Genomic DNA, 22,166 nt, shown 5'->3' on the forward strand with positions numbered 1-22,166 from the left:
CGTATAATATTTCGAAAGAAATTAAATTTCTAAAAATATAATTTTAAAACTTTATTTTAAATAACATATTTTTTATACGAATAATTCCACTATGCATAAATATTAAAAATAATCAACTTTATTAATTCTAGAAGACATATATGCATAGCGGACATTTTTATTTATAACAAATTTTTATTGTTTAAATTGAAAATAAATTTTTATATAAAATATTATTTATACATATTGATCTGCTTGCTCTAAAAATAGTTGCGATCATAACATTGTAGTGACATCAAAAAATGATATTATCTTTGCTAATATGATTTCAAATTACGCTTAATTCTAATGAAAGAATTTTTCATAATTTCTTCTCTTATTTTTTTATAAAATTTTAAATAATAATAAATAGTCATTACTTCAATTTCGCAAGATCTAATATTTGTTAACGAAGAGTTAAAAATATATTTTATCTTTTATTCAAATTTTTTTGAAAACGGTTATACACATATATGTACGAATGTTATATATATATATATATATATATATATATATATATATATATATATATATATATATACACGTTATAAAAGTCCGAATTCAGTCATATTCCGATTTTATATGTAATATCACTTATTATTTATGTTACACCAATTGAAGAATTTATTTCATGTTTCAAATATTGTTTTTGTTACCATTGATGTAAATTTATTTTATTTCTTTTTTTTCCTATAATAATATCGTATAAAATTGATATTTTTTTTTTTATTTATAATAGAAAATTATTTTAATTTTAAATTTATTGATTTAAAATTTATTAATAACAAATCTATTAATATCAATTTCAATAAATTTTTTTTATTGAAACTCTATTTAATTAAACTCTATTGAATTCTATTTAATTAAATAATATTTGGAAAAATTATTTATATAATATATAGATTAAAATCAATTATTTTAAAAAGTATTGAAATTAATACATTTATTATATTATATTACATTTATATGTGTTTATAAATATATAACATATTTAATATATTTGAAAAAAGAGAAATAGTATTTAGTTTTATATAAAAAGATTTCATTTAATCTTAAGATTAAATTTATATATCGTTTTATATATAAGGTGCAATCACATATCAAGCTGACAGAAAATTGATTTTTTCTGAAAAAATAGCAAGAAATATAGAATAAAATTATGTACAAAAACAAATACATCGTTTTCGATAATATTGTTAATAATAAAATATTTCTAATAAAATATTATTTCAATTTCAATTGCATTTAGAATCTCTGGATTATGATGTAAATATTATATAAACAAGATAGACATTGCATTTCGTACTTAAAGTCATATTTTAATCATAATTTCATGCATAATAGATATATATGCATGATTATATATATATGATTAAATTTTAAATCAAAAAATTTTATTTTTTTCTTATTTTTTTACGAAAACTAATATATGTTATAAAAATTTTTTCAATGAAATTAATTTCATTTAATTGGATCGAATATAACAGATTTCGAGATTTGATTTCATGTATAAAAATATATATACGTATACATACACACACGCGCACGCGCGTGAACGCGCGGATATATATATTTTCTTAATAATCTTCTTGATATTAACATATTTATCTTTAACTTTGATTTTTGTTTTTTTTGTATAGTTGTTGCTATTGCCAAATAAATGATTTAATCTATAAATTGTTTTTTTTAATTTCTACAATATTCAATTTTTAGTTTCCATTATACATAAAGTTATAGAGAAAAAATTCTTCAATTATTCAGTTCTTTTTAATCTTATTTTATTGATTTATTGATTTTATTAATTTTTATTAGAAGCGAATTGTTTTATTTATATTATAAAATATATAAAATTTAAGATCTTGAAGTATTATATAATTGAAAAGAATGAATAATTTCTTAATTTTTTCTCTTTTGTATATTACTTTCATGATGTATTTCAGTATATCCTTTAAAAGGTGTAGCTAAATATCGAATTTTCTTTAATTTTCCTTTCGCATCATAATAACCATATTGTCCTTTTATTGTACCATTACGATGTTTTTCTTCCAATCTATATTGTCTATTATTTCTGAAAGAAATATATAATATCTATATGATATATTTTTAATTAAATACATCTAAGCAAAATTTTTATAATTTTATGTATATTTACACATGTTACACATATATTTGCACATATACTCATATATACAAAATGCATTATTTGTAATAAATAAATTAATTTTTACAAATAATAATTAGAAATTTATTAAATGATAATTATCTAATCATAATTATAATCATTTATATTATTCATTTATATAATTTAATAATCAATCATAATTAAAATAAATCAATTTTATTAATTTAATTGTATTGTGAACAAAATTCAGTTAAAATTCGAATTACAAACCCATATCCAGTATCAAATCCAAAAATATATGTTTGTGGTCCATCATAGCCTTCTATTTGAAATTGTATTCGATCTCTATGTTCTAAAAATTTCCAAGGATCAATATTTTCTTCTTTTTTTATTTTTATATATTTATTTATTGTAGTTTTAACATCTTTACTTGTTTCTAATAATTGTTCATTATTTTTCTTTAGTATTGGTTTTATATTGTCATTTAACAATAGTTGATTTTCTTTGTAAAATTGCTGATCTTTGGCCCGTGAAACATTGGTCATCATTATACTCATTAACAGCTAAATATATTTATAAAAAATATATTTTTATAAAAATATTACGTAATTATTTTTTTTAAATAATATAATACTTATTACTAATTTTTAAATAATATAATACTTATTACTAATTTTTTTAATTTATTACACATGCTTCATTTATTATTCATGCTTCTGATTTTTAACTAAAAAAAAAGAAATTCTAATTATCAATTAATTTTTATTTGTTTTAAGATAAATTTTAAATGTTTTTGTTATTCATTATTTTTTTTATTGAATTATACTTATTATTATATAATAAATTTCAACAAATATATATAAGTTGAACAAAATTTCTGTTTTATTATACTAATAAAAATAATAACAAATTTTTAAAGAAAATCATAAACTTTTATTTTAAAATTTAAAAAATTTACAATCTAAAAAGAAAATTTAAATTTATAATAAATAATTTAATTTATTTATTGATTATATAAAGTTTTCAAGTTTCCAATTTCTGAAAAAAAAATTATAAATGAAAACAAGAAAAAAATATTTTAAAATAGTGTTTTATAAAATTATAAATAAATATTGAATATAAGATAAAATATTCATTTAATAATGGATTTTCATAGAATATGAAAGATTAATAATATTTATATTATTTTTATTTATATATTTTTTTTGTTTTAAAATAATTTATTGATGATGATGATAATTTATAATTTATTATAAATGATCATAATAATTTAATAAATTATTATATTAATAACAGTGTAAAATTAACATATGTATTAAAATTCTCAAAATGTTTTAAAAAAAAGAATTATCACAATAAGTTATTTTGAAATAAATTATTATATTTTATAATAATTTATATTTTATATTTTATAATAATAATTTTTTTTTATTTTTTCTTTTATTTTATATATATATATATATTTTAATAATATAATAATAATAATATATACATGTAACATATTTTATTTAATTTAATATAGTTGCAAAACGAATATTAATTAAAAAATATAAATATTAATAATAATAAAATATTAATTCGCAAAAAATGTTATAAAAATTATATTTTGTTTTTTATATTTATATTTATAAAAATAGAAATTTTGTATATATTTTGTATGAATATTTCAAATTTTCAGTATATACGATATAGTATATTTATATTTTTTTTATTTTACATAATTCTTTTTGCATGTTTTTTTACGATTTAAAAAAATATAAAAAGAGATAAAACTTTTTAATATATTTATAGCACAATTTATACCACAATTTTATATACAATATTTTTTTTTATTTTTTGTTATTTTTAGATTTATATTATATTCTTATAATTTATTTATATGAAAAAATTAAAAATATCAAATAACTCTTTATCTTTCATTAAAATTAAATTATTCAAAGATTATTCAAAGATTTAATAATGGATTTTGTAATTTTTGTGAAAATAATAGAAATAAATTTTTACTTACAAATAATTTAAAACACATTTTGTGTTTCTGATGATAGAAGAACAACAATTCTCTGTTAAATTTGTCAGTAATCTTTCTTGTTTTCCCAATCACTTTCATATTCCCTTTCTCTTCTATTATTCTCCCCTCCAATTTTTTTTTAAGATTTTTATACTATTGAATTTTTTAAATAGCAGTAAATTATATGAACTTTCTTTCTTTTCTGTCTATATTTTATTTATTGAAATTAATCTTATATTATCCGATTAAATAAATTTTTGTTATTTAAATTTATTTATTTGAATATCGATTTATCCAATTCTTATTATTTAAATGAAAAATTTCTATTATAATTATAATTACAATGATAAACAAGAACAAAAAATCAATTTTGTATTTATTTTGATTTTTTAATGATAAATATATTATACACATAAATTTTAATTATTATTATATTATTTTAATATTTATTCTCCATATTCAACTTCAATCAATTAATCAATTAAGATAAACAACTTTTTTTCGTATATATAACTATTACTTTGTCTTTTTAATTAGAGATATTTATAAGTTATATATATAATTAATATTTATTATAACAAATATTTATAAAAAATTATTTTTAGTACTACATTGAATTTTTTTCTTGGATTATTTAGATTATTCTGTAGATTTTTAAATAAATAAAAAAATATATATTTTATTTATTTGAAATTTTATTTCAATCAAATTTTTATAATGTTTTTAATGAAATTAGTTATTATATGAATACTTTCAAAATCTATATTTACTTTGCAATAAATTTAAATAACTTAAATTCTAAAGATTATTTCTTTTATTATTTTTAGAGTTTTTTAATTTTTATACTTTTAAATACTATTTAATTTTTTAAATATGTAAAAAATAAATAAATATTTTTATCATAAATGTAATGTATTATTAGTTATTATTTAAAAATACATTTTTCTGATTACAAAAATAATTTTAAAAAAACAATGAAAAATATGATATTTTCTTCAATTAAATTACACAATTTATATTTGAGTGGAAGGAAGTAATTCAGGATATGTCATGTCATTGAAATGCACATTGAATTCAAATTTTTTTTAATAGTAGAATAACATAACATGCAATTATTGTCATCACTTTTTCCTGTTAATTTCGTATATATGTTTGATTTTAAGCGAATATGGTTTCAATAATTGTAAGATAATTTAATAGAATATTGACTGTATATATAGAAAAATTATGGAAAATTTTGTTTTCTTTATTTTCTACTGCATTATTTTACTTTTTCTTCATAAGGGAATAGTAAGTTATTTTTATAAATTAAAAATTTATTTTATATATATGTATGAAATTATTAAATAAGTAATTGTTATATATATAAAATTATGAACTAAAATTTTACTTAAAATTAATTTTAGAATATATATAAATATTTTATGTATATTTATTATTTTTGAAACGTTCATTTATATTTTTCATTAAATATTAAAAAAAAAATAATTACAATATATCTAGTATAGAATGAGTAAGAGTTTATTCAATATATTCTTTTTTATATAAATATTTTAATTAATATACATTCATAATTTCAATAATTCAATTTCAGAGACAGATTTATATATATGTATATATAATTTTATGATAAATAATTTATGATCATTATATTTATATGGATCAATTTATCGATTAGTTTCTTTCCTATCAATCTTAATAAACTTGAAATATTATTTTGATTTTAATATTCTAACTTTTTTTAGACATAATCAATCTGTTTTAATTTTCAAATTATTCGTAAAAAACTTTTGATATCAATGAATTAAAATCTATAACCTAAATGAGGGATCTCAATAAGCAAATTCACATTAAATAATATATAAATATGCAGTAGAATGAGTTGTAATTTCGGTTTCGTTGAAGATAGAGAAAAATCTTAAACGGAAAAATTGAGTTGATAAGGAATATTTTTCTAATAGAAGATATTCACTTTTTTTTATTATATATGATATATATCAAAATAATGCAACTCTAATAAAAAGATATTTAAATATGTCACAGTTATAGATTTTTCGTATTGTTTTTTAATATTTTTTATCACAGTTGATTATATATTACATTAGAATAAGTCATTTTAATTCATTTTTTTAAATTTTAAAGAGAATTTTTATGAATAATTATGTATTTTTCAACAAAATTTTAATTATATTTTAAATCTTAAATTTTTTGAGTATTTTATATTAATTTTTTAAAAATTATAAAATATTATAAAATAAATGTTAAAAAGCAATTGATTTATGCGAAAAAGCATAATTTCATTAAAAATAGTTACATTTTTCTAGTGTGTTATTGCATGTTAAAAAAAATAGTACCTACATCTTGAGTATATAAATACAAATGAATATATAAATCTTATCAAACCATACAATTTTTCTTTATCTTTGATGAAATAAGCAAAAAAAGATTATTCCAGTTATATGTTTTATCGTGTATATATAATTATATGTCATTTAATTTATATTTTTGTAATTAATGATGATTTTCTCTGATAATTCTTTGATACTAAATATATAAAATATTCCAAAATGTGTAAATACTGGTTAATTGAAAATTTCTAAAGTAATTTTAAGCAATATTTTTCTTACAGAAATTTTTGTTACAGCATTAATAAATTATTAATAAAAAAATATGTCAATCACAGAGCGCGTACGGAACTGTGATGGTAATGTAATGTACCGTCAATAGAGCAAATAAGTCTAAGAACTATATATCGATAAAGACATATTTATTCGTTATTCAAAATGAATAATGTCAAATTATGATAAAAACAATATAAAATTTTTCTAATAAATAAATGATAAATAATATATATTTGAAATAAAAAAAATAAACATTTTATTACAAATTATATTAAATTAAAAAATAACTTGGTCAAATAGATGAAATCAATTATTCACTAAAAATTCAACTTAAACTTTGATATTTTTCTTTAACATTGACAGTATACTGATATTCTTTCTTAATATTAAATTAATTCTTGATAAATTTGCGCTAAATACTACTGAAAAACTGAATATAGGTCAAAACATCATTAAAAAATAACACATAAAGATAATATATCTTCAAATTAACATATTTATCATTCACTTCACTGCACAGTTATCAACATTGATAAATTGTAATCATTTATAATCTAATTAAATTTAATTTTTTTCCGCATTATTATACTTTAATAGTAAACACTTTTATTTAAATCTTTGCAATCATGAAATTAAATAGATAATGAATGCATTCGCGAATTGAAATCTTTGGCTGAAATTGAATAGATGAAAAGATGAGACGATGTTTTTTCTTTTTGATAATATGAACTATATTATAAGTACAATATGTGATCATATCTAGTGATCAAAACATGACGAAATCTTTAACAAATTCTAAATTTATATTAAAATGTAAAAGAGTAATATTAATTGGGACATATTTTTTCTCCGATGATAAATTTGGATAATCTGTAAGGCATTTCATAATCAATGACATCTGTGAATCAGCCTCTTGATAATATTTATTTGATCAATTATTTTTTAGTTTATTTTTTAATTTATAGATTATAACGTATCGTTTATTTTTTTATTCTAAATATATATTATTTATCGTTTATTTGTTAGAAAAATTTTTATTCTTTTTATATCAGAATTTGATATTATTTATTTTCATTAATAAATAACAATTAATTAGTTAATTAGTTATTTTGTTAGTTTCATTATTTTTAAATAAGATATAATTCGATATAATTTTTTGTCAATAAAAAAATATTTGTTATATTCAACTTACTTTTTTATTTGTGTTACTTTAACTTATTTGTATTTAAACTGATGCACATAACGAACACTATCATCATAGTTCAACTAGTCTATTTGCTCCGTAATTAACCAATATTTTTTGTTAATAACTTGTTAAGAATGTCGTAACGAAAAGTTTTTGCAAAGGTTGCAAAATATTGCTTGAAATCTTCAATTATATGTACATATATAATATATATGTAGAATGATACGAGTTATATAATTCAAATTCCACTTTTTGTCTTTTTACAGCTTATTTCTTATCCAAAGTTCATTAAAAGTCATAAAAAAATCATATTAATATTATATATGCACACTTATGATAATTTGTGACGTAAAAACATTTTTTTTTAATATATAATATGTTATACTTAGATTTAATTAATATAGAAAAATAGAAAGAATGACTTAAAATAAATAGAATAAAAAAAATAAGTTGATATTATTGTTATTCAATTAGATAATATTGTTCAATATGTAATTTTTAATAAATATATATAGATTCTTATAGATTTTAATATGCTGAATATAAATTTGCAAATCATTTTTTCTCTAAAATTCACAAGTTTGAAAAAAATTTCAATTTTGAAAAATTTTTTGTAGAACCTACAATTTTTGAATAATAATTATTCAGTTATTCTTAATACCATATGATTCTTGATAATTATATGATTCTACTTTCTCAAATAAATTAAAGTTAAAAGTTGAAATGCATCTGTTTTTATTAATATTTCTTTAATTTGAAATAAGCAAATTTTTTTGCTAAGAAATCATCAAGCAATATTATAAAAATATTTTTGTTTTAAATATAGAAATAAAATAATTTGGTATTAATTAAAATTAAAAATTCAGTGACGATAATAATTTATTCGATGATGTTAGTTTCGCTGTGATGTCGATATATTATACAGATTAATAAATAATTTATAAAAATGAATATTAAAATATTATCTACAATTCTTATCTGCAATTCTATAATTTTATTAGAATATTTAAAATTACTTTTCGAATAATAATCTTGTATCATTTTTACATACAATTTTCACTGTGATATGAAATATAAAATATATGATAATATGTGAATGATGATATTTTTTGAAATTATAAAAAAAAATATAGATAAGAATTCAAAAATATTTATGCGATCGAAATACCTATCGAGATTAATTTTTAAAATTATATGCATATATATGTAATTTCTAAATCGTTTCTATCAAAACATCACTTGTTCATTCTTCTTTCTATTTTTATATAATTTACACTTATAATTTACACAAATTTCTATTTGTATAAAATTATACTATATTAATTATAATAATATTTACATTAAAAAATTGATTTAAATTCAAAAATTTATCTCAGTCTTTAAGATGTCATTCTGGAAATCAAGAAATGAACGAACAATTTCAAAAAGTGTTGAAAACTTGTAAAAATCGCCATATCGATTTAAATACAATTAATTCGAATGATTCTATATCTACAGAAAACAATGATATAGGAAGTGACTTTATTTTCGATGAAAATGTATACGACAAAAATATTTTTTATAAAAAAAACAATAATCATTCATATAATGAATTTACAAATAATCAAAAATACAGGTATGTGATTTAATAATTTAAATTTATAAAAATTAATCTTTTTTTGAATGAAAATTACAAATCATATAACATAATAAATACATAATAAAAAAAAATATAATTTATTTTATAAGACAAATTAATATAAAAATATTAATATAAAAAATCATTTTATTTTAAACATTTGTATCTTTAGAAAATTATTATATATAACATTAATTTTTTTTTAATATTTCTTTTATTATATTTAGAGTAGAACTTAATGTAAAATGTTATATAATTATAATATATTATATTGTATTATATTATATTATTATTATAATATTATATATTATATATTATATTATATTATATTATGTCATTATAAATATATCATATTTATTAATTATATATATTTAATTTTCTATTGTATTTCTATTATAACATTCATACATTGTAATTTATTTGTTGGCATAGAAATTCTGACAAAAATAGCGATACAAATATTTATTCATCTGATCAATTAATTAAAGCAAATACAAGATATTTACAAAATATAAAACATATTCATGAAATGAATAATCGAAATTTCTGGAATTCTAAAAATTTGCCCAATAGAAAAAGTGATTTTAATAATAAAGATATGAATAACGGAGATATGTATTTCAATAATGATACTAATCAAGAACAAGATGTAAGAATTATAAATTATTCAAATTAAATATTTTAATTTTTAATAATAATTTAATTTTTACATATAAGATTACTTTATTTTAATATTTTATCTAATTTGTTACAGTGTATTATACAATGTTTTTTTAATGAATTAAATGTCGTAAGTATTATTGAATTTAAAATAAAAAACTTATCTTATTTAATTAATTATAGCTATATGTTAAATAATAGGTTGATCAAAAAGGATTTCCAGAAAGAAATTCAGTAATTTCATTAATGAGTCAAAATATTCAAGATCCAGAATTAAAGGATTTTGTTGAAGAATCAATTATAGAATGTTTTCATTATCTTGAATCAAATAAACGAGAAAAATGTGAATTCTCACAAAATTTAATAAAATGTTTAAGTGAAAAAGGAGAGCAAGTAAGTTTTAATTTATTAAAATTTATATTAATTTGTATTATATTTTTATAATTTTAATTTTATGAAAAATAATTTTATAAATCGCTATATATATAATTTTGTAAATCATATATTTTATTTCAGAAATGCGAAGATTGGGAAAATTAAAAAATATATTTTTATAAAATTATTTTAAAAATGTCTAAATATTTATATAATTAAATATGCAAAATAGTAAAATTTGAAAAAATACTTGAAAATATCTTAACATTTTCATATATCTAAAAATTTGATATTAGATCTAATTAATTATTAAATTTAATTAATTAAAATATTATTTTATTCATATAATACTTTTATTTACTATAATATTTTATTTTATTATTTTACACTTTTCTTAGAACGAATTTTTAATTATTTATTTCTTCTTTTCCAAAAGTCAGACTTGGATAACTTTTGATTAGTCAGTCCTATTGTTGTCAGCTATACAACTCCCACTTTTAATTAATCGATTTTTCCATTATGAGCAAAATAACTATTAAACAATAAAACAAAATATGTGAAATATGATTGTAGATGATTGAAAAAATATTATCTAATAATAGTAATTCACAAGGAATTTTTTAAAGAAGTTTTGTATGGAAAGAGTCATCCTTATAACTTTTCTTTTCAAATAGAATTTCAAATAGACAAAGAGAAATGAAACACAATTGCGTGAATTCATTTCTGTTTTAAATTATAATATTACAATATAATATTATAAAAAATATAATAATATAAAATTATCTCAATAAATCATTTATATACAAATTGCAAATTAATGATATATGTTGACAAAATTTATTATATTAATCCATAATAGTCATCTGTTTCCACATTAGACTTAGATTTTGCAGACAAAACATTGATATTAATAAAATTAAAGAATAAACAACAAAAATTGAACAGATTTTATTTATATAATCTATTGTCAAATTGAAGATACAAGCACAACAGAATTTGCATAGTATAATGGTAAAAAGAACAGAAATGAGCAGATTCTTTTTCAATTAATGAAACAACATAATTAACATTTAAAATCTATTTTATCTATAAAATATGTTATTGATAAAATTAATATTCATTTTAGTAAAAAAAAAATTGAATTCATAAAATGATTTTTATTAATATTTATAATATTTTTATTCTAAATATTCTAAATATTTTTATTCTAAATATTTGTGTCTCAGAAAAGATAACAAATAAATAGATGCTAATTACGTGTTTTTATTTAAAATTGAAATTGAAATTGCAAGATTTGCTTGATTTTTATTCTTTTTCTACCATTAGAATTTTATATTATTTTCAATTTAATAAAAGATTATATTATAAGTTATTTGCTTTAATAAATTTTGTTATATTTTGTCAATTAATTTGCTAATATTGCTATAATTGCTATAATTTGAATATATAACACATTTTATAATTTGTAACCATTCCATTTATAAAACTTACAATAAACATTCAACTAAATAGAAATAATTTTTATCAAAATTTTAATATTATTACAATATACATAATTTAAATATATATATTATTATAATATTCATAAATTATTTTATTTTTTATTATTTTATTATTTTTTAATTTATTATTTTTAAATCTTGTTGCCTTGATATTGATATTGATATTTTATAATTCATAATGTAATAATATTTAATATTATATTAAATATCTTATATTGAATATATAAATATTATATAATAATATTATCATTCATATCTATGAAATGTTATAACATTATTGAATGATATTAAAAATATAATATCATTTATAATTTTTGTATTTTGTAAAATATTTCATTTCATAACATTGCAAAACATTAGGACAATAAATTCATTGTAAAATATTTGTTTAGTATTTTATATTTCTCTATGGAATTCTTTTTCATAAATATTTAGTATTAATACATATATACATATATATACATTGTACAAATTTTTGTATTTATTTTAGATTCTACAATAGATCTTTTAAAGATTCACAAATATATATTTATTCACAAAAATATTCCGGCGCTAATATTATATATGCTTAAGTTTAACGATTTTTCGAAGTATTTTATTGTATTTTATTGTATTTTATAAATATGAGCAATATATTTAAGGAATTTGATATAATAAAATAATATTAAAAATGAAACAAAATCACAATTATTTTTTTTTTTACAAAAATATTTGAATATTTTAAAAATTTATAGTACAATAATTAAAATAAATAGTAATTTTAATGGATAGTAATTAATAATTAATTTTTAATAAAAATTAAATGTTAGTTTTAATAAAAAATAATTTTTATTAACAATATATTTTATATTTTATTCTTTAGTTTTTGTTATTTTTTAAAATCCATTCAACAATAGCTTAAATAATGTTATAGATTTAAAATATAAATAGGTTTTTATTATATTTGAACGTGTATGAAAGATACAACTCTATATATGAGATATTGATGTATATAATATAACCGAATTTTTCCACATATGAGAAAATTTTGTATGAAAATTTTCCGATCTTATTATATTATATAATTACAACATTAATCTATATGCATAAAATAATTTTAAATTATAGTTTTTCATTCATAATCAATTTTTATCATTAAAGTATTACGATGTATTTGCTTAGGCATGATATAAGAATAGATATATTGATGAAAAATTAAATAATTTTGAAAATTTCACAAAATTTGCTTTTTTGCAATAAGATTTCGTACAGCCACCTCGTTATTTCATATGTGGCAATCGTGTTATTATACAATGTTCATGATGAAATAAGTTTTTTATGTTTAAAATATTTTTTCGAGGAATTTTACTACCATTAAGAGTAATTCATAATATTATTCAGGTTATATCTATGCTTTCATCATTATTCATTTTCATTTTTATTGAATTTCTTTATTATTTGATACATAAAAAATAAATAACTTTGACAAGTACATTCAAAATAAAAATATTATAAAATTATAAGTTTCTTTTTTTTCTATTTTTATCTAAAAACAAAAAGTATTCATTTTTTTTTATTTATTTACGTTGTTGATTAAAAATTTAAAAAATTTTTAATTTTAAAAATTTTTAAATTAAAAAAAATTTTTTTGTTTATATAATTTTTTTTAATTGTATAAACAATTAATAAATATTTTATTAGATGATAAACTTTGTGAAAAGAAATAATTTTTATTTGAAAATATTTTTTGTATTTCTTATATAAACACTAAATTTTTAAGAATTGATTTCATCCTTTAAAATGATTTTGGACAATAAAAAAAATTGTATATAAGTTATATATGTTATATAATAGTTATATAAGTATTATATATTATGAAACTTTTAAATTTCCAAATCGGAAAATATTTTTTCTTATAAGAAGATATTAAAATCAATATTTAATTTTTATAAAAAATTATTATTTTAGTTATTTTATTATAAATTTTTAAAGTTTGCAATTTTTAATATACAAATATTTCTGTGATGGGGAAAATAATTATGATTTTATTTACTTTTTAGTATTATTTTATTATGTTAAATTAATTAAATTATTTACATTTCTGATACTTTATTGAAAGAAATAAAATTTCCTTTTATTTTTTTTTGTAATATTAATATAATAATTTGACATAAATATAGATTGTTGAAGTAAAATATATCTACATATTTTTGTGAATAACTATATTCATCCCTCATTTATCTTATCTTCTCATTATAAAATAAAAAATGATTATGTAGTAAATTTTATTCTTATGAAAATAATTTTTGAAATATAATTGAATTGTATTGTTATCATATTTTATTTACATTTTTCCTAAAAATTCAACTGAATATATATTTATGATATTTATTTTTTAAATATATATTGGATAATGCATATATTATACTTTAAAGATTATTTATAATTTATATTGATTTATACAGATATATTTATATTTGTTGATCTAAGAAATAAAATCTCTCGATTTATTGATTGTTACCTTAATTATTGAATTAATCTCTTATTATCCAATTCTTTTAATTAATCATTTTTTCTTATCAAATTGGACGATTGAGAGACTATTATATATTAATTATTAAGTTTTTTATAATATTGATGAAATTGAATCTATTAATAACATTTTGAAAAAATATTGCAAATAATAATATATATGTATCTTTATATATATATTAATTAATAGAAAATTATTTAAATTTTAATATTATACATTAATATAGCATTAAAATAATAATAATTATTTTTATTTATACCTACATTATATTGTTGTTGTATTATAATATATATATATTTGTAATGCATCTTAAAACAACTAAGAAATTACTTTCTTTTCTTTAAGTCTTCAAAGCGTTTCATTAAATCATCAAAATCAATATCTTCACTAGTAGATGGATTATTTGATGGTAAATTATTTTCCGATGGCACAGTTGGTAAATCTGGAAGCTGAAAATCATTCATCGGCATTTTCGATCGCGGTTGAGGTTTTGGTTTCTGGTCAGACTGTAATAGGAAATCATAAATAAAAGTATTATATAAATACATAACAAATATTTTTAATATATTAAAAAGTGATAATAATAAACAACAATAAAATAAATCCATAAAATCAGAAAAAATCATAAAAAATAAAAATAAAATATTAATAAACTTAAAATAATATACTATTGATTATTTTTTTAAATTTATTTTAATTTATTTTTCATTATTTTATTTGATAATTATTTTTATTAAATTACCTGTTTATTTAAATCAGGTGGAAATGATTCATATGATAGAGGTTGATTATTTTCCTTAAAATATAAAAATTTTATTAATCATGAAATAATTTCATTCATAGAATTCATATTATATCACTCACAGATTTGTTTCCATTAGAATTATCTAAAGGAATGTTGTACAAAACATTACTTGGATTATAAGGAACATTTTGATCTTTACTTTCTAAAGTTGTTGGAGTTACAAATCCTATAGTTCCTTTTTCTGAATTCTAAAAGAAATAATTTAAATAAAAATATGAGTAAAAAATCAAAAAAATATTACATACAATTAAATTAAATACAGGATTTGGTAATAAAGGAGGTTGAGGAAAACCAATAAATCCAACTGGCTGTGGTACAGTTATGCCTCCAGAAGCTATGTCTAAATTGTTTCTTTCTGTATTATTTTCAACATCTATTAATAAAGCATCTTGACCTTCTATCATTACCTATAATGTCACAATAAGAAATGATTTTGATAATGCTTTTACATTATAATTTCTACCTGTGGATCTGGTTCATATTCAACATTATAATTTTTTGCAATTTCTATAAGATATTTTTCTACAAGAAGCTTAGATGGTGATTGCACACTCATTTTATGTTTCAATTTTTCAGAAATAGTTTGTATTGCCTCTTCTCTACATGCTTCTGTATATTGTTTTCCATATTTTGATGTTAAGATATCAGCAATTACTTTAATTTCTTGAACATCAGTTTGTATTCTAGGAGCAGCCCAAATTATCGTAGAAATAGCCTCTGCTAAACCTTCATCTAAATTTCTATAACAATGAATATTAACAACATTTATAATTTTTTATATTTTAAAATATAAAAATTTAAAAAATATCAATTATCATTTATATTTTTTTAAGATGATTAAAAATTTAGAAAATTTATTCATCACTTGAATCATTATTACTTCATTTGTTGAATAAGTCCAAAACGTGCAAGTAAAAGATCACAATACATTTCAAGCAATTCCATTGCTTCAACCATATAATCTTCTCTAATAATATGTTCAACGCGTATTTTTGCCCTTTCAATTTTTCCTGCAGCAAGATAATCAGCTATTTCTTTTCGTGCTTTCTGGGCAAGTTCAGTTTTTTTTTTTTCAAGCAATTTAAGCCGATTTATTGTTAAACGTAAATGTGTTTTTAATTTGGTATAATTTGGTCCACTCGAAAACATTTCTTTAATTAAATTTGTTACAAATGAAAAAGAAATTCAAATAATTTTTCATGCCTTTATATAGCAATATAATAGAGGTTATTCGAAAACTGATCAGTGACAGTTCATAAGATCAAATACATGATTCTAATAGGTGAATATATGTATAATGTCGAAGTATTATAAATTATATATTTATTCTTATTTATAATTTTAAATAAAATAATATATATAATATTTTGTAATAAAAATTGAAACAAATATACAAACAAAAAATAATAAAATAATTCAATATGATCTTAAAATAAGACACAGTTATAGACACCTATTAACATATTTTCATGACTCATATTTTACACATTTTTTAATGAGTTATTTAATATAAGTGTACAAATAAAGAATAAGGCGCTATTTTTAAATACTTCAATTTTTTTTGTAAGAAAATATATTTTTACACAGCTAATAATTCAATTACATTAATATTATAAATATAATAAGTAAATTATATATGTATATATATATATATATATATATATATATATATATATGTAGTAGTATATATCTTAGTATAAAAAATAATTATATAAAAATAGTTTTAAAGAATTATAAAAATAATTATAATTATAATTTAAAAATATTAATTTAAAGAAACTTATAAAATTTAAAGAAACTTCTAAATAAAAAAAAAAGATTATTTTAAAATAAATTAAAAAATTCAAAATATTAATATTATTTTACATTAAAATAAATCAAATATAAATAAATTTTTTTATTTAATTAATAAAATTATATTTATTTTTAAAATATTATTTAAATATAAATATATTGTGATATATATATGTATATGTGTATATGTGTGTGTATATATATATATAATATAATATAATATAATTGTATAATATTCAATATCCTAAGGGGGGGCGCTTCAATAAATCGATTAATCGATTTTTTAACAATGTTCGTTTCCGTTGAATATAGAAACAAAAATTAACTGGTGTTGATTCGCATTTTATTTCTGAATTGTTATTTAATTTTTCAATGTTTTATTCAACTGAACTTCTTTCTCTTCGAAGGAAAGGTAAATTGGCGCGATGTTGGTTAGCTGCAACTTTTAGTGAAAAAATGTTTAAAAAAACTTGTAAACCGGCATTAATTAAAAAAATTAATGTATCCTATATTTGGTAAGATACTTTCTTTACCCTTGTTTTAAAATTTAAAAATGTTATATTAATAATTATGTATTAAATATTATTTTTTATTATTTATTGTTACAATAATAAAATTATATTATTTTTATTTATTATTTATAAATAAATATATATATATATATTTATTTATAATAAGTATATATATATATATTATTATATATATTATATGTATAATTATTTGTTTATTGTTATATTTTTAGCAATGAAATTTTATCAACAGTTGAAATACGGAATGACAAAAGTTATGGTAGATTCAGTCTTTATCTTTCTTCCCAATTAATGTATGGTGCTACGAAAATACTTTTTTATCAAACAAAATACTTTCAAGGTCATAAATTTTTCAAATTTTATAAATTACTATTTCGTCTTATTTTTAAAAATAAATTTATTTTTTATTTTTTCTATATTATAGATTATCTATTTGAAGTAAATTGGAAATTACATGAAATAAATAGGTAAATTTATTTTTAAATTAAATTAGTTAATTAATTTAAAATTTTTAAGCATTTTTTTTGGAAATTTAAAAATGTTTGATTATAATATTTGTAATATTTTTAAAATCTGTATAACTCGAATTATTGATAAAAAAAAATTTCAAATATTATTTTTCTTAGATATAAAGAAGAGTTAAACGCAGTAATGTCATTAGAATTACCGGAAATTCCTCCTATAAGCGAAGTCTTCCGAAATTTAGAAATGTCATCAAATTTGCATTTAATTATCGAAGAACCATATTCTTCTGCCATAGAAAATTTGGTAAAATAAATGAAATGTTTTTGTAACAAAAAAACAAACCATGCGTATATTATTTATGATAATAAAATTTTCTTTTATATTTATTTTATATAACTAAGTCAATAATATTTATATTATACAATTGTATCTATATTATTTAATTATAGATACAAAGTGAAATGAATTTTGGGGCATTACCAACTCATGAAATGGAAAAATTTATATTACCTGAAGTGGAAGAATTATCTCTGTTAGTATTATATTTTTATTATACTTTTTAATATAATCGTTAATTATATAAATAATTATATAATATTAAAAAATTATTAGAATATATGTTTAAAAAAATTATAGTTAATGAAAAATTATATTTCTAAATTGATTATTAATATCTTTAAAATTATTTATAATTATTATTTAGAAATGAAATACGAAGATTTCATTGGGATCAGTCATTAGAAATTCCTAACGAATCCATACAAGTTCCTTTATTAGATGTTAATAAATTTGAAATTGAAACTGAGAAAGAAACACGATTAGCATCTGCTGGAAGAGATCAACCCGAATCATTTTTTATTTTTGAAAGTTATTAATATTTATTAATGTATTTGATTATTTCATTTATAAATATTTTTGATATATTAATAGTTTTTATAAATATTATTTTTTAGATCATCACATTAAAAAAAGTATTCCCGTAACTCCTAAAAAAAGAACAAAATCTCCAATAGAAATTCCAATAAAAAGAAGAAAAGTATGCATATAAAAAAATATTATAATAATAAATGAAAAAATATTAAATATTATTAATTTTTTTGTCTAATATTTTTTCAAATCGTATAAATTTAATTTTATACATAAGTTTTTCTTTATAGATAACTTCTGCAGAAGAATTAGCTGCAATTGAACTATTCCCGGCATCAATAACTGAAATTATACATGCACCTGATTTACCATCTGAATTGCAAAAAGAAGTTTTTCCTGAGTTTCAAAATATTGAATTGAATAAAATAAAAACAACAAAAAAAAAAAAAACATATTTAGATAAACAAACTAAATTAACGGATACTATTATGCGAAGATATATTGAAAATGTTTATGCTCATACTCTAGTGAGTTACTTTGAATAAAATATTGAAAAATATGGAATAAATTGACTATTTTTTAAAATAAATATCAGAAATTATTAATTGACATAATTTAATTAATATATTAATATCAAAATTAAAATTTATTTTGTATATAAAATTTTTATATATTTTTTAGAAAGAGTTTCGATTTACAACTATTTTACCATCAGCAAAGCATTATTTGAAACAACCTTCAATGAAAATTAATAATAGATCGTGGGGAAAAACATTAATTGAATTTTTTAATCAGTATTTTAAAAAGCCTTTAATAGTTCAAAATGAATTTCAAGATATGCTTGACTTTAAAATGAAAGAAACAATAGGTAAGTAAATATTTTTAATTAATTATAATTGTTGATTATGAAATAATGAGAAAATAAATAAATACAAATAAAATACAATTATTCATAAATGAAATTATTATTGATATATGGTGATTTTTAAGATAAAAACATATATATTTATTTATTTATTACATTAACACAAATTGATTTTTGAAATTTTAATTTTATAGTTGAAGAAACTATTCGTGCAGATGATTCAAATCGATTACGAGATCAAATAACTGAATTATCAAGTAAAATTATGATTGCTACAACTGAAACGATTGATGTATCTAAGACATTAGATAAAATATTTCCAATAGAAAATATTGAAGTGAAAGAATTTGAAGAGCAAACAAAAGAAATAAAAGAATCTGAAGCAGTTTTAATTTCTGAGATTACAAGTTTTGAAGAGAAAATTAGGTAAAATTCTTTGTTCATTTAGTTTTGCAAATATTTTAATTTTAATTTTAAAACATATTTTATAGAATATAAATTTCTAAATTTTTTAAAAAAGAACTCAAACTAGAGATTATATTAAAAAATATATTAAATCTTGATTAAAAAAAAATGAAATTCTTTTTTCTTCTAATTTTTCTTTGAGAAAAAATAAATTTCTTCTTTAAGAAAAAATAAATTTTAATTATGCAAATTATAGTTTTATTAGAGAGATAATTACTTATTATATATATTATAACAGTAGATAATCAAACATTTTATAAACATATATTTTTGTTATAGTTCAAAAACATATTTGACTAAAAGAGAATTATTGGCATTAATGGTTATACATTGGAATGAAGGAATATTAATAAAATTTCATGATTTAATTTCACCAGAAAGTTATAATAAAATTGATGCTGCATGCGCTTTTCAATATTGTTTAGGTAAATTTCAATAATTGTTATAATTATAATATTCAATTAATTAAATATATAATTTATTACAATAGAATATATACATGTAGGAATTTATTTTACAGAGAAATAAAAAAATAATTTATTTAACCTAAAAATCTTGATTTTAATAAAAATTTGTGTATGCAGAATATAAAAACAATTTTTTTTATTCCTATTTAAAATGATATTCAAAATGAAAAGATAGTCAAACTTTAAAAATTAATTTCATTTTTATAAAGTGATTAATAAAAAATATTCCATAAATCAAATTCTAATGTAATTTATATACAAGAATATTATGTTTTATATAATTTTTTATTAAAATCAGGATTTTTGAATTAAATAATAATAATAATGATAAATATAAATATAATAATTTATTTTTTATATTTATTTTATATTAATTTTGTTTGTAAAATTAATTTTATTTTAAATATTTAGAATTTCATGCAGAAAAAATTGTAATATTGAAACAGGCTGAACCTTTTGACACAATTTGGATAGAAAAGTATCCTTATTATGCTTTACAAAATGATGAAAACTAAAACTATAAAAATTATAATTAATTATAATTAATTGAATAGAAATATAATATCAAATAATATATTTATTATATAAATTTATTTTTATAAATTAAATTATAAATCTATTATAAATAATAGATTTTATGTATGATAAATAGAAAATTTCTTTCATAGAAAATTATATTCTTATTTATGTTTTAAAAAGTTTTTATTGTTTATAATTAAAATTACAATATTTTGCAAAATTATATATAGTTATATATTCTTTAAAATAATATTTTTTTTTATTATAGCTTAAAATCTTTTAATTAAATAAATTTTGAATATATAAGTGTATATTAAAGTATAACTTTTTAACAACTTTATTGTTTATATTTTAAATATTTTTAAATTATAAATATACATTTTTAGAGAAATATATATATAAATAAAATAGTTACATATAATATTATTGCAATTTATAGATTTTAGAAAATTATTAATTTTAAAACTGTAATAATTTTCAATTAGTATAAAGTTTAATAATATTGTAATTTTAATGTTAAATAAATATATATATATTTATCAAACAATATATGTTTCATATATAAATAAATAAAAATATTTAATAGATTTAATCTTCATTTCATTTTTTTATATCATTATTAAATAATTTTTTTCAAAATAAATGAATAAAAAAAATATATATATTTTAAATAATAAAATATATAAATAAATATATCTGTAAAAAATTTATATATTTTTATATATTTTTTTTTAACTTTTTATGTATTAATTTGTATAAATGAATTA

The 22,166-nt window shown here is 16.8% G+C and overlaps 4 protein-coding genes across 17 annotated transcripts; 2 read left to right on the plus strand and 2 right to left on the minus strand.

The window, feature by feature from the left end:
- Positions 1-946: 946 nt before the first annotated feature.
- LOC108001392 (uncharacterized) lies at positions 947-8,133 on the minus strand. 4 transcript variants are annotated; one of them, XM_028668410.2, is made up of 5 exons: positions 7,962-8,133; positions 4,149-4,301; positions 2,571-2,703; positions 2,411-2,492; positions 947-2,086 (listed from the first exon to the last, which is right to left on the minus strand). In XM_028668410.2, the coding sequence occupies exons 2-5, from the start codon at positions 4,245-4,247 to the stop codon at positions 1,915-1,917; spliced, it is 486 nt and encodes a 161-aa protein (XP_028524211.1). In that variant the 5' UTR covers positions 4,248-4,301; positions 7,962-8,133; the 3' UTR covers positions 947-1,914. The 4 variants fall into 4 exon arrangements, with proteins under 4 accessions (XP_028524211.1, XP_028524210.1, XP_061931696.1 ...); XM_028668409.2 differs by having other exon boundaries at positions 2,411-2,703; positions 7,962-8,127; XM_062075712.1 differs by having other exon boundaries at positions 2,411-2,703; positions 4,149-4,354; positions 7,962-8,122.
- LOC107996029 (odorant-binding protein 59a) lies at positions 4,363-10,857 on the plus strand. Of its 2 annotated transcripts, none has more exons than XM_062075709.1 (6): positions 4,363-5,438; positions 9,332-9,570; positions 10,006-10,222; positions 10,328-10,363; positions 10,435-10,626; positions 10,750-10,857. In XM_062075709.1, exons 1-6 carry the CDS (start codon positions 5,376-5,378, stop codon positions 10,771-10,773), a joined length of 771 nt encoding a protein of 256 aa, XP_061931693.1. In that variant the 5' UTR covers positions 4,363-5,375; the 3' UTR covers positions 10,774-10,857. The 2 variants fall into 2 exon arrangements, with proteins under 2 accessions (XP_061931693.1, XP_061931695.1); XM_062075711.1 differs by lacking the exon at positions 4,363-5,438 and adding an exon at positions 8,212-8,303.
- An 85-nt stretch (positions 10,858-10,942) lies between these two features.
- LOC108001295 (IST1 homolog) lies at positions 10,943-16,576 on the minus strand. 8 transcript variants are annotated; one of them, XR_009829900.1, is made up of 7 exons: positions 16,308-16,576; positions 15,891-16,167; positions 15,688-15,834; positions 15,487-15,615; positions 15,365-15,418; positions 14,886-15,128; positions 10,943-11,140 (listed from the first exon to the last, which is right to left on the minus strand). XR_009829900.1 is itself a non-coding variant. In XM_017062241.3 (6 exons), exons 1-6 carry the CDS (start codon positions 16,574-16,576, stop codon positions 14,949-14,951), a joined length of 1,056 nt encoding a protein of 351 aa, XP_016917730.1. In that variant the 3' UTR covers positions 14,857-14,948. The 8 variants fall into 8 exon arrangements, 3 of the variants coding, with proteins under 3 accessions (XP_016917730.1, XP_016917729.1, XP_016917731.1); XR_009829898.1 differs by having other exon boundaries at positions 15,673-15,834; XR_009829899.1 differs by lacking the exon at positions 10,943-11,140 and adding an exon at positions 14,133-14,444.
- LOC114577986 (uncharacterized) lies at positions 16,572-21,991 on the plus strand. Of its 3 annotated transcripts, none has more exons than XM_062075704.1 (13): positions 16,572-16,709; positions 17,629-17,736; positions 17,964-18,091; positions 18,176-18,218; positions 18,378-18,519; positions 18,666-18,748; positions 18,920-19,083; positions 19,170-19,252; positions 19,374-19,610; positions 19,765-19,951; positions 20,143-20,374; positions 20,693-20,838; positions 21,292-21,991. In XM_062075704.1, exons 2-13 carry the CDS (start codon positions 17,678-17,680, stop codon positions 21,393-21,395), a joined length of 1,608 nt encoding a protein of 535 aa, XP_061931688.1. In that variant the 5' UTR covers positions 16,572-16,709; positions 17,629-17,677; the 3' UTR covers positions 21,396-21,991. The 3 variants fall into 3 exon arrangements, with proteins under 3 accessions (XP_061931688.1, XP_061931689.1, XP_061931687.1); XM_062075705.1 differs by lacking the exon at positions 16,572-16,709 and adding an exon at positions 16,860-16,990; XM_062075703.1 differs by lacking the exon at positions 16,572-16,709 and having other exon boundaries at positions 17,457-17,736.
- The last annotated feature ends 175 nt before the right edge of the window (positions 21,992-22,166 follow it).

The sequence above is a fragment of the Apis cerana genome, linkage group LG5, assembly GCF_029169275.1.
Source record: "Apis cerana isolate GH-2021 linkage group LG5, AcerK_1.0, whole genome shotgun sequence".
Taxonomy (NCBI): domain Eukaryota; kingdom Metazoa; phylum Arthropoda; class Insecta; order Hymenoptera; family Apidae; genus Apis; species Apis cerana.